Source organism: Struthio camelus, chromosome 14 (genome assembly GCF_040807025.1).
Source record: "Struthio camelus isolate bStrCam1 chromosome 14, bStrCam1.hap1, whole genome shotgun sequence".
NCBI classification, from domain to species: domain Eukaryota; kingdom Metazoa; phylum Chordata; class Aves; order Struthioniformes; family Struthionidae; genus Struthio; species Struthio camelus.
The window spans coordinates 22,672,136-22,685,182 of NC_090955.1; the positions used below are offsets into that span (position 1 = coordinate 22,672,136).

General features: G+C 55.5%; 1 protein-coding gene across 1 annotated transcript; it reads right to left on the minus strand.

Moving 5' to 3' along the window:
- Positions 1–1,290: 1,290 nt before the first annotated feature.
- DUSP7 (dual specificity phosphatase 7) lies at positions 1,291–9,194 on the minus strand. Its single transcript, XM_068907142.1, has 3 exons — positions 8,636–9,194; positions 6,277–6,705; positions 1,291–3,698 (listed from the first exon to the last, which is right to left on the minus strand). Exons 1-3 carry the CDS (start codon positions 9,045–9,047, stop codon positions 3,391–3,393), a joined length of 1,149 nt encoding a protein of 382 aa, XP_068763243.1. The 5' UTR covers positions 9,048–9,194; the 3' UTR covers positions 1,291–3,390.
- Between the last annotated feature and the right edge of the window lie 3,853 nt (positions 9,195–13,047).

Sequence of the window (13,047 nt, forward strand, 5' to 3'; positions counted from 1 at the left end):
GGAGAAGACCTAAAGGTCTTCTTTCCCCAGTGTACCAGGTAGATTTTTATTTGTTGAGCCACAAACAGGCCTCTAAATCGATATATAGATTCCCATCATACAGTGCAGGAGTAAACAAACGAATCCTCGCTCACACGCGCTCGCTTGTCCCCTGCTTCAGTCTTTGGCTCGCCGTCCTACTCTGTGACAGATGTGGCACCTTTCCATCTGAGCTCTTCCTAGAGTAAAACTAGCAATCTTTTGTGTCCAGGCTCTGGGATTCAAAAAACAAATATACACACACACACACACACTCTTAGAGGAATCGATCAAAATTTTGAAAGACGATAGTCACTTAATTTCTTGCCATTTGGATTAAAACAAGGAGTGCTGGGGGGAAAAAAATTGATAAAATCTCCACCACCAAGAAAACCCCAAAACATACTCAGTGGGTTTTTTTCAGCTGGGATCGTGGACTCCACACCAAGCGTTGCTTCCAGCACCACCCCGAGCCACCCACCCTGCTCGCCTCCCTCTTTCCAGAGGGGACGAGAGTATGATGCCAACTGCAAATAGTCATTAACCTTTTCAAACCGACCTTTTTAACAGCCTCTTTGCACCAGAAGCTAGGTAACAAGTGCCCCAAGGACTGGCTTGGCCAGCTCAGTCCTGCACAGTTGGGATCAGAGGGGATGCGGGCCACAGCTCCATTAGCTGAGGTGCACCCAGGCACTCGAAGCCAGGACTTACCCCAAAAGAGCCCCGTGAGCGCCTCCGGGTTTCTCAAACCTCTTGCACCCGAGGACAGAGGCCTGGGGAGTGCAGAGGAGGCAGCACTGCCCTCACAGCCAGGCCGGCGTGCCACGCGGAGGCCGCTACCTTGGCACGTTGGCCTCCCGCTCTCTGTGGGCCGCAGGAGAAGTCAGTGGGGGCCTCATGAGGCCAGGAAACCTGCTATTACAACAGTAAGGTGGTAATAGCAACAGTGAACAAAAGTGTCTTTAGTTTATCTATTTTTTTGGTGCTGAGGGACGGCTGGGGGTCAAAGCTGGTCCCATTCTCAAGCTGTTCTTTGTTCACTGCTTTACCCAATACCCCAGTCTGTCTCACCCCCCATGCCCCCCTCTCCATTTTACCACAGGTCTTAAAAATTAAACTGTGCATGAAACCAAACACCACACTTGAACACTGCCCAGCAAACGCTGCTCATGGCCACAGAACACCACCAATCGACCATAAAAAGAGTGAGGGGGATAAGAAAACAGCATGCCCTTATACGGACAGAGGCTAGACAAGCATCTGACACCAACATCATTTTTAAAGAAAAAATAATATTTATTTGCAATATAAACAAAGTCCCAATATTGGATCAGTATATGTAGGGTCACTAATTTTCCTTCATAACTCAGAAAGCAGAACCATTCCTCACTAACAAGCTCTCATTTGTACTAACCAGAAGATGCATCTTTTTTTCCTTTAAAGAAGAAAGACCACTAACAGCACAGGAAGCCTTTACAAACCAGCTTAGCTGTAATGCAATACAGATGCACTGTCAAAAAATCCCTGAAAAATAAATTCCTCAATGAGGTAAGATGCAATTAGGATATTCTCAATTTGCTCACTCGCAACCATACTTACACCCATTCTCCCTTCCAATGACCCACGATCCCAACATTGTTGCAAACAAAAAACCCAACAATGAACAAACAAACAAAAGAAACCAGAAGACCAGAAAAAAAGCTCATTCCAACATTCTGGTAATATCTTTAACAAAAAGAACAGTTTCAGGATGTGACAGCGTCAAACATTCCTCCAGATGGAGATTTTTTTTTCTTTTTTTTTTTTTTGAAAAAAGTACAAAAACTGGATATTTAGAAAAAAATCCGTGGCTTTTTTTTTTTTCCATTACATGAGAGTTAAAGTGGACAGGGAGGGGGGAGAAAGGAGGGACTACATTGCAGCCAATAAAGAAATCTCCAAATCCGTTCTGCCCTCCTCCCATAAATTATTACCACTTCCTCCCCCTCCCAGCTTGGTACAAGGTGTTTGCCAAACACTAGCCAGAAATATAAACAAGTCTTCTCAGAATAGAAGGCACGGCATAAAGTTATTCGAAAGAGGAAGAAGAAAAAAAATAAAAATAAAAAAAACTAGAACCTCTGTTGAAAGCTCCAATCATCTCAGATTTTGCCAGTTAATATATATATTTTTATATATATATATGTATATAAAAATTCTGTTACAACGCTCTTGTCGTTATTTCCACATCTCTTCACTCCCGTGCATGACAATTCAGTCCTGCCTCACTACACAATCCTCGCTCTGCTCCGGGCTCCCACTATGTTCCCCCCACCCCTCTATCCCCCACCCCACATGCACACACATGGGAAAGAATCAAGTGTGCAAGAGAAACGCCAACATCACAAATACTTTCTTTACTTCGGAAGCTGGAATGATTTCAGGCCAGCTGCATGACATTAAGTCAGTCAACAGGCAGCAGAGAATGAGTGCTCGGCTCAGACATGCTTCTACCAACTCTGGAGGCTACAAGAGTTTTACCTCTGGCAACAGCAAACAGTGTTTTTGGCAGGGGTGGCATTAAAAAAAAAGCTTGTGGCTTAGTCACCTTGGCTGAATCAGTGCAGAGTTTGTGATTGTGAGTGCAGGCGTGGTGAAGGGGTTGCGTTTAAGCCCAACTGGCCTTCACACGTAACAAAGCTTCCTACCAGATGCTAACAACAACAGCAGCAGCATGTATCTCTCTCTGGAGTACCCAGTAATATGCCAGGACATACCAAGGCTTCACAAAGTGTGCAAAATGCATTTGGTCAATATAAACATTTGATTAAAAAAAAATAAATGATCAAACAAGAAACAATAAAATACTGGTTTTGCAACCTCGTCTGTACAAACAGTCAGGAACTTACATATTTAAAAAGAGTTTGAACCCAAAGCTCGAGTAAGATTTCTCTTTTCTTTTTTTAAAATCAAAAAAAGGTAAACTTGGGTTTTAAAACAGTCTTGGGCCAACACCTTTTGTTCAAGGTTTCCAAGTGCATAAATCTCCTCACTTTCCACAGCAAGCTAACCCCTGGTAGCTCTTCACATGTGTGCGTACTCTGACAGTCCCAATGCACCTAGGAAAGCGGTTATTGCCGGTAACAGCTGCGTTCAGAACGCTGTAACATCGCCCGTATTAAATAACCCCCTGTAAAAAGACTACCTCTCCGCTTTGATCAGAATCAGGATACTAATGAATGGCATTAGCCTTCTTAAAGCAGCAATCAGACACCTCTGCTCAGAGAAGCTAGTTCTTTCAGAGCTGCCTGGCAAGACAGATATTTTTGTAATAGTTGAAATGCTCAAGAGAAGCGATTCGATGCTCGAGTTCCCGACCAAGCTAAATCCCCTTCATGTGGACTCCAGCGTGTTCAGCTGAAACAGGTTGTGGTTGGTGGGGGTGGTGAAGTACAGCTGTTCACTGGGGGAGCGGTTGTCACACGGGCTGTTGAGTCCCAGAGTCCTCTCAAAGTCCAGTAGCTGGCCCATGAAGTTAAAGTTTGGGGAGATGTTGGATTTTTTCCTTTTCACAAAGTCATAGGCGTCATTCAGGGACAAGTTGAGTTTTTGCATCAAGTAGGCGACAGTTACTGTTACAGACCGGCTGATGCCAGCGAGGCAGTGAACAAGGATCCCACACTTCTTGGAGCGGGCCTCATCTGAAAGAAGACAAGGGGAAGGGGGAGTCTATTATTCCGTACCAAAAACGCATGGCTTTGGAGCAGGGCCAGGTGGCAGCTGCAAGTTTATAGCACCAGGACGACTGCCAGAGCTGGATCCACTGCTCCCAGTGACACCATCTCCTGTCCTTTGACATCACGTCCCTCCCCAGAGGGGTCCCAAGAGAGTCCACTGGGCCAGTGAAGCTGTGCATCCCCATCCTGCATAGAAAGGCCAAGCACCTCACGCTTCACACACTTGAAAAGTATTAATCAAGCTTGGCAACGCACCCCTGCCTAGGAAGCGCTGTTACTCTAGCCACAGACAAGGGCTCACTCGCAAAAGGCAGGCAGAGCTGGAGACAACAGCTCTATGGAGATCGTGGTGGCTGGCCGGCCTCATCACACCCACCTCAATGCTAATTGACCAGGGACGGCTGCACGCTCAACATGAGGGTACAACCCAGCAACAGGCAGGCTCTTCTCCTTCGCTTTTCCTATTTTTCTTCCCCCACTAAAAACTTATCTGGCTCTAGTGGTACCCAATTTAAGCAGAGCCTGAAGTACAGGAACTTCCCTTACTGTGGAATTGTTCTTAGACTCTAAAGAAACACACTTCACTACAAACAAACATTTGTGTTGAAGGGGAATCTCAAGATGAATGGTAGCAGAGAAGAGGAATGTAGGCTGTACCCAAAAAAAAAGAAAACACAAGAGAACAACTACGAAATTTCCCCTCCCTTGCCACTGATTGAAAAGCACACACATATTCATTGTCTTTCTCACAGCCGGAACAGCGTGATCCCTTATGAATTGACATCTTAGTGTTGAAAGAGGGACACACTGCTGAGAGCACTGAACACATACAAGCACACAGTGCTGCTTACGTCTGGGGCATTTCAAGTCAGTCACTTGGCTGAGAGCTTGTTGTGGAGGGAGAAGGTGGTAGGAGAAAGAAGAACCTCAGGCAGAGGCAGAGCTAAGAGATGCTGGCACCACGAACGTGGGGAAGGGCAGAGAAGGTACAGGCAAAAGGAAAAGAAATTCAGACCCAAGCCACAACAGGTTTTCTGTCCCAGCCTCCAATCCCAGGCAAGAATTTCCAGTACAATGGACAATTACCCTTCAGCTTACACAGCCCTCCCCCTAGTCTCTCCCCGTTCAACATTTTTTCTGAGATATTTTTGTCTTTCATCTGAGCTATGCCACATTTTTTGGTGTTTGGTTTTAGAGTGAGGTAATCCTCCATTTCCTGCCATTAAATGGAAAGCACAAGCACGGTGTTCACAGAGACATTGTCTGACCGGAGCAGACAGATCCTAAATGCCACATGCCAGCAGGGACCCCATACCTCAACCCGTGACGTTTAATAACGACCCTCTGTTCTGCAAGCGCAGGCAGGACGTTAGACGGGTCCCTGCTGCCACACTAAAGCAGAAGCTTCTGACAAGAATCGTATTATTAGAGGACAGAAGAGGGGAGAACTAAGAGAACGTGTGGGAACCGAGTTCTCCGAGGGCTGAAAAGCAGACAAGGACCATTTCAGGCCTTTAAAAAAAAAAAAGCAAGCGAGTGAACGCGGCAGGGCATGAAACCATAGGCAGCAAAAAGAAGCCTCAAAAATCTGTTGCAGATTCAGTCTGAAGGCAAAGGGTCCATTCCCTTTACCTAGGTCAATGCCTTTTTAGCCAGATACAAAGCCACAGGGCTTGTAATAGTTAGAGTGGTAATAACTACCTGTGCCACTCACCCCCCATAAATCAGAATTGATTAGGCTAATGACGATCACCAGCAGACAGCACAGGTCATGCTGGCAGTGACCACTTTTATCCAGCCTGATAGACATTTCTCACAGAATAAGCAGCAATTTTCAAAGTTAATGCTAGCTTGGGAAAAGAGATCTGCCCCCCCACCCTGCACCCCCCCAAATCATTCAAAACTGTCTCAAGGGTTGTCTGCACAGCAATTTTTCCAGCTTAGCTCTACAGTATAATTATAATCACTAACTCATTGTGTTGACACTTACCTTAGGAGAAGCATCCATACAAGGAGTTAGCTACGCTAGGGTGACTTACAGCGGGATCATAACTAGACTAGCGAATTCCCTCAGGAAAAGAAACCCCCCCAGACTTCACCACAGTTGGGGCTAGGGACCTGCTGGCACCAGTCACATTAACGCAACTCCCACCAACACTCATTTCTCCGAGTAAAGCAGGCATCCAGAGTTCTCCGCTGCCTTGGTTCGGCTGTATTCGCACAAGTGAAAACCCCCATAAAAGGGCAAGATACAGTGGGGCCGGGGTCCAGCTTGCCACAATCACCATTTTCAGGTAACTAGACTGAGAGGCTGTAGAAGGGGCCAGATTTTGACCGGGGAGGATTCCGGCCAGGCTCTCTGGGTGAGCCGGGTGGATGTGCACCAAAGCTGTCGCCTCAGAAGCGTGACACTGGGCTTCGGGGCCAGCCCCGAGACTATGCCACAGAGAGGTCAGGCTAGTGACCGGCGACAGCTCTGGGAAGGAGCTTGCTGCATTCCCGAGCAATGAGAATGGAAAGGGATGTTCTGCCAGCTACCTACCAATGAAAGCAATGGCCTCAGGAAAGAACTGCGAGAGGTTCTGACTCCAGTGATCCGAGATGGGGATCTGCTTGTACTTGAACTCTCCGTCGTGCTCAAACATGTTTGGCAGGTTGGGGGTCACATTCAGGATGTACTTAATGCCGTATTTGCCCAGCACGTCCAAGTTGGTAGAATCTTTGGCACAGCCCAGGTATAGGTAAGGTAGGATCTGGACTGGAAAGGCAGGCTGATTGTTGGGAATTGGGCTGCCGTCCGACTCCGTGGCACTGCTGGGTTCCCGGTCGGATTCGCCATCCGAACAGTCAGAGCTTATCCGCAGCCCTCCCAGGCCAAGGACAGATGCAGGTGGAGAGTTGCTGGGTGAGGAGCTGTCAAGGTTCGTCTCACAATGCTCAGAATATTCAGTCTGGAACTTGTTAAAGCCACCTGGGAAGGGGAAAAGGAGAGAAGGAGGGAGAGAGACAGAAAGAAAGATGTTTTTCCACTCTTAAAATGGAACTTCTTTTAAAAAAAAAAAATCCTTCTACCTGACACACGTGCATGATACTTGGTAAGCGTCTGCCAGCAGAGAGCTGGTATACATTCAGCTTCCCAAGAGACACCCCCGTGAAAGGCGTCTCCCCGCTCCCTCTGCTTCCACAGGGCAGATCGCTATTGAGCCAACAGGAGAATAAAGGGAACTTCCTGGGAAGTTTGATACTGCTCGCGATAAGCACGGGCCAAATCTCAGTCGCATCGAAAGAAACAAGCATGCAGAAATAAAAGCAACAGCAAGAGATACTCAGTGTTGCCTCATGCAGGTTCTCAAAGACACAAGGCTGGAACAGTTTAGGCAAGAGTTATTATGCCACATAAGCAAAAAAAAAAAAAAAAGGCACAAGATAATCTGCCTCTGAACAGATAAAGCAAGAACAACTAAACACCCAACCCACTAAAACCCCATAAAATAATTCACCTTGAAACAGGGAGGAAGGCCCTAAGTTTTGCCAAAGAGAGCAATTTTTATACCTATTTTATCATTACAAGCACTTTCTGACAGAGCAGCGTCACAGGATCGCTCTTCATCCAAACCATGTCACGCTGCGGAGGGATGGGACCCCCTATGCCTGCTTCCAAGTCCTCTTCTCCAACTCCCCAGCTCAACGGTTGGGGAAGGAAGGGAAGGAAAGCCAAGAAAAAGAAAAAGGAAAAAAACCCCGGCTCTACCCCCTCCGCAGCCGATATCAAACCGGAGTTTAGCCGTCGTTAGCTGACGCTGGCAAATGGTTTAATTAGAAAGGCCCCCCCGGAAACTTTGTTAGTGGGCCTGGTGGCCGCGGCAGGGTCACTGAGCGGGACAGACAGCTCCCGCCACCTCCATTCATGACAAGGAGGCTCGTCCGCCCCGTCCCCGTCCCCCCCCGCGGCCAGACAACGCCGCGGAGCCATTTTGGAATTTTAATTGGAAACATTTCCCACCGAGGCTCCAGGAAAAAGGGGAGAGAGAAGGGCTCAACTCCTCCCCTGCCCACGAGGGAGAGCTTAAGAGCCACTTCAAAGCTGCTCCTTCCTGCTCGGGACCGGGACAACGGGGCGGCAGATGCCAAAAACACAGCGGGCGAACCCCGGGGGGAGGGGGGGGCGGCCGGCTGCGGCGGGGAGGGGGCGCCGCGCCCCGACGGCCGCTCCCTCCGCGGGGCTCCCCCGGCCACCAAACAACAACTGGGGGGAAAAAGGCACCGGGGCGCAGCAGGGCTGCGAGCGCCCCCCCCCCCAACTCCGGCCTCTGCCATTCGCGCCTCAACCCTGCCCCCCAGCGACGGCCCGGCCGGCCCCACGGCCCAGCGGGGCGCCGCTCGGCCCCGACGGCGCTGCCGCCTGCGGGGGGCGGCGCGGCCCCCCGCGCTCCCCTTCCGGCGCCGGGAGCCCAAAGGGCGGCGCGGACCGTGCGCGGGGAGCCGCGGGCGCCCCGCCGGGTCAGCCCGGGACAGGGCGCGGGCGGCCTGCGGGAGCCGCTGCTCACCCCACCCCGGGGAGGGCGAGGAGGAAGAGGAGGAGGAATCTGCTGGTCATCCTCAGCCCGGGGCCACCGGGGAGGAAGGCTCCTGGCCAAAGCCGCCCCCTCCCCCCCCGCCGCGGGGGGGCGGTGAGGGGGGGGTCCTGCCTCCCACCCGAGCTGCAAGGAGGCGTCCAGGGCAGAGCCGCAGGGCGCCCTCGCCCGCCTCCCAGCCTGCAACCATTTTGTGCAGGGGACAGTCAAGCGGGATGAAGCGGGGGGGGGATCCAGCAGGGGAAGGTGCGGGGGGGCGGGGGGGGGGCAAAAGCAGGCGACGGCGGCTGCGAGCAGCCGGGGGCCGGCGCGGGGGGCGGCCCTCACCTTTCAGGTAGTAGGCTTTGCAGCCGTCGTCGCGCAGCTTCTGGAGCAGCAGCCCCAGGACGGAGGTGGCGGCGCCGCCGTCCTGCCAGTCGGCGGTGGCCTCGTCGTAGAGCAGCACGGTGTCGGCCTTGCAGCGCTTGACGAAGCGCTCCTTATCCTCGTGGTTGGGGATGATGGAGCGGATGGGCAGGTTGCCCTTCTTGAGGCGGCGGAGCATGAGGCCGGGGATGGCCAGGTTGATGGCCGTCTCGATGTGGGAGCTCTCGAAGAGCTCGTGGGGGCGGCAGTCGAGCAGCAGCAGCGAGCGGCCGCCGCCCGACTCCAGCTCCTCCTGCAGCCACTCCGCGCTCTTGCACGGCATCGCCGCAGCCATGGGCGCCCGCGGGGAGCTCCCCCAGACCTGCGTTTTCATGGGGCTCGGGGAGGGGCGGCCGCCAGCGCCCGGGCGATCGGCCACCCACGCTGCGCCGCCGCGGCCCCCGGCTCCGCTGCGCTGCGCTCCGCACGGCCGTCGGTGCGCGCTGCCTGCGGCCCGGAGCGCGGCGGCCCCGCTCTGCCCTACGCGCTGCGCCCCATCCCGGCGGCCTCAATTAAAGCGGCGCTTCGCCGCCGGCTCGGCGTGTCATGCCGCGGGAGGCGGGGCCGGCGGCGGGGCGGGGCCGGCGGCGGCCACGGCCGAGCCCCGCCCCGCGCCACGTCACCGCCCCGCGCCCAATCAGGAGCGGGGGCGGCGCCCACCCCGCGCGGCGGAGCCCGCGGCGCGGGGCAAGCGCGGGAAGGGCGGCGGGCCGAGCCGAGCCGAGTCGGGCCGGACCGAGCCGAGCCGGACCGAGCCGAGCCGAACCGGGCCGAGTCGGGCCGAGTCGAGTCGGGCAGAGCCGAGCCGAACCGGGCCGAGTCGGGCCGGACCGAGCCGAGCCGGACCGAGCCGAGCCGAACCGGGCCGAGTCGGGCCGAGTCGAGTCGGGCAGAGCCGAGCCGAACCGGGCCGAGTCGGGCCGGACCGAGCCGAGCCGAACCGGGCCGAGTCGGGCCGAGCCAAGTCGGGCCGAACCGGGCCGAGTCGAGTCGGGCAGAGCCGAGCCAAACCGGGCCGAGTTGAGTCGGGCAGAGCCGAGCCGAACCGGGCCGAGTCGGGCCGGACCGAGCCGAGCCGGACCGAGCCGAGCCGAACCGGGCCGAGTCGGGCCGAGTCGAGTCGGGCAGAGCCGAGCCGAACCGGGCCGAGTCGGGCCGGACCGAGCCGAGCCGGACCGAGCCGAGCCGAGCCGAACCGGGCCGAGTCGGGCCGAGTCGAGTCGGGCAGAGCCGAGCCGAACCGGGCCGAGTCGGGCCGGACCGAGCCGAGCCGAACCGGGCCGAGTCGGGCCGAGCCAAGTCGGGCCGAACCGGGCCGAGTCGAGTCGGGCAGAGCCGAGCCAAACCGGGCCGAGTTGAGTCGGGCAGAGCCGAGCCGAACCGGGCCGAGTCGGGCCGGGCCGAGTCGAGTCGGGCAGAGCCGAGCCGAGCCGAACCGGGCCGAGCCGAGCCGAACCGAGCCGAGTCGGGCCGAGCTGAACCGGGCCGAGTCGAGTCGGGCAGAGCCGAGCCGAACCGGGCCGAGTCGAGTCGGGCCGGGCCGAGCCGAGCCGAACCGGGCCGAGTTGGGCCGAGCCGAGCCGAGCTGAACCGGGCCAAGTCGGGCCGGGCCAAGTCGAGTTGGGCAGAGCCGAGCTGAACCGGGCCGAGTCGGGCCGAGCCGAGCCGAGCTGAACCGGGCCGAGTCGGGCCGAAGCGGGCCGAGTTGAGTCGGGCCGAGTCAAGCCGAACCGGGCCAAGTCGGGCCGGACCGAGCCGAGTCGAGCCGGGCCGAACTGGGCTGAGTCGAGTCGAGTTGAGCCAAGCCGAGTCGAACTGGGCCGAGCCGAACCAGGCTGAGCCGAGCCGAGCCGAACCAGACCGAGTTGGGCCGGGCTGAGCCGAGGTGCTGCGCGCCAGCCCACCCCGTTAGGCACGGGCACCGGGGCTGCCACGGCCCCTGCCCCTGGCTGGCCATCTCCGCTTTCTTTCAATATTAAGCCAAAAAAAAAAAAAAAAAGGTTGTTTAAGTGACACGTCCCCCAAGCCAGCGCCAAGGCTCCAGCCCGGTCCCTAAAGGCCTCTTTGGGGTTTGAGCGACTAAGTGCAGCCCTGCTTTAATTTGTAACGGCAACACCAAGTTCCAAAACTAAAATGCCACGGAGACTCGTTAAGCCTTCGGGTTCCCTTTCGTTTCAGATTAAGCTTCAAAACAGAAGATTTTATCTGTACATCCTTGTGCATTTTTAGGGTATCTCCCTTATCGCTAGCCATTACTATAAATGCAAAGCCTTCATACTGCGACACCGCAATTCCAAGACAAGAATTTCATTGGCGGCGCTGTTCTGGGTTCCTTCAAGCTTTTAGGTGCCTCTTCACACACATCAGCCCTCCGACCCCAGAATTTTTCAGGACCAAAGTGTTTTTCAGTACTTAACGTTTCCCTATTACAAAATGGGTTTCATCTTTCCATTTCTAAAGAGAGGGATGACACTAAAACGTATCTGTGTCCAGGCGTTTTCACCATGAGGACAGTCACAGTGACAGGCTGCCCAGAGAGTTTGTGCAACCGCCATCCTTGGAGGTTTTCAGGACGCACCTCACCAGAGCCCGGCGTAACCCGGTCTGACCTCAGCGCTGGCCCCGCCGTGAGCAGGAGCTTGGACCAGAGCCCTCCTGAGGTCCCCTCCCACCTGCATGGTCCTGTGCTCCTCTGCTCACAGAGCAGATGCCCACTGGCATCGGTGGAGGCGGAGGAATGGCTCCTGCTCCCCGGTCTGGGACGGATGACCCGTTCCTTTTTGGCCTTAACTTCTGCTCTCTTTAGCCCCCTAACCGTGTAGTCTCTCAGCAAATATGGTTACGAAGAAAAGAGCCCGGCGGGTCTGCCTCACCCGCCGGATCCCCAGGCTGGGAGACTCGACCAGCTCCCTGCAGGACTGGATTTCAAGATCTGGGCTGGAAAGCTACTGCTCTTTACCACTCCCCCCCCCCCCCCCCCAGAGTCTCAAACATAATTGTGTTTAAAATTGTGCTGTTTAAAATACAGTTTAAGCAAATGTCTGTGTCAAGGCAAAAAATATATATAAAGCGGATTGTACTGGCCGCCACTTCTCTCTCATCCAGTCAAGAGCTGGTTTTCTCAAAGCCAAGCCGTGCTACCAAAGCCTCAACAGAGCCGCCGTCGCCCCGGTGGGCTTTAAACTATCCTTGACACGCACAACTTCCCAAGGAGCACGTGGTTTGTTTTTTTTTTACAGAGAGGAGCTCCCTTCATCTTCAGCACAAAAAAATAGCACCCAGCTACAGTGGCGGCGCTGTCCTTCTAGTCTATTCGTAAGGGCAGATTTTAACGACAACTGCAGAACCCACATCGCGTTTGAGCCCGCGCGGCACTTCAAGCACCTAAGTGCGTGCCCCGTTGCCAAACACTGAGGGATTTCAGCGCCCGCGATCAGAACCCCTCATGGATTTCACTGGTATCAGCAAAATAAAGGAATTGTTCTGTATAGTTTTTTTTGTGACTCAAGCGTGCCCGAGAAAGAGGAACAACCGAAGTCGGCCACTTCCCCTTACCCAGTTTATTTTTACTGCGGGTTATTGTGGGAACCTATTGTGATTCAGTGTTGCAGTAGGAAGTTACTAACGCTGCTCTTGCAGCAGAGGATGTCGAGGCTCTTATGCAAGCCACAGTGAAAATAGCTGACCTTTCAGCATGGTTATCAAAGCACCTTCAATTCACCAATGAAACAGCAGCGGGCTGTGCAAAGAAGGTACATCTGGGGCTCGAGCGCCCGGGGTGCTGAAACCGCCCAGCGCCCCGAAATACTCCCGGCACGCCTTGAGGCCTCTTTGGCTGCGCGAGGGAGGCAGGGGCAACCAGCGGCGTGCGGTGCTGCGAAACCAGGAGAGCAACGGCCCGCCGCCGTTTTGCGGCCGCATCAGCGACCACAGCAGTTCCAGGCCGGGCCAGGCTCCAGGCTCCAGGCGCGGCGGCCGGAGCAGCCCTGGCCCTGCCAGGGGAAGGGGGCAGGCGGAGCGCCGCAGCCCGACGCCGCTGAGGCCTCCAGGAGCCCAAGGGGACTGGCAGGGCGGGCGGAGGGAGCCCCTCACTCCTCCCGGCTCGGCGAAACCCGCCGGCCCCAGCTGCTCGCAGTAGCGCCGGGCCGGCGCGGGGAGCGCAGCGGCGCCCGGGCGGGGAGGCAGCGCCCGGCCCCGGCCCCGGCCCCGCACACGCAGCCCGGCGGCCTGCTGCCCCCTGCAGTCGGCCGCTCCGAAGCGCACGGCAGCGCCGAGGGGCCGCCGCTCCCCCCGGCAGCCGCACGGCCCCGGCCCCGGCCCGCGCCCTGTCCCGT

Excerpts from the sequence above, each read along its gene's own strand:
- DUSP7 (XM_068907142.1), bottom strand. The coding sequence starts at position 9,047 with ATGAAAACGCAGGTCTGGGGGAGCTCCCCGCGGGCGCCCATGGCTGCG. Across the intron at positions 6,706-8,635 it reads CAAAGCCTACTACCTGAAAG|GTGGCTTTAACAAGTTCCAG; the intron begins GTGAGGGCCGCC and ends TCCCCTTCCCAG. Across the intron at positions 3,699-6,276 it reads TGAGGCCATTGCTTTCATTG|ATGAGGCCCGCTCCAAGAAG; the intron begins GTAGGTAGCTGG and ends GTCTTCTTTCAG.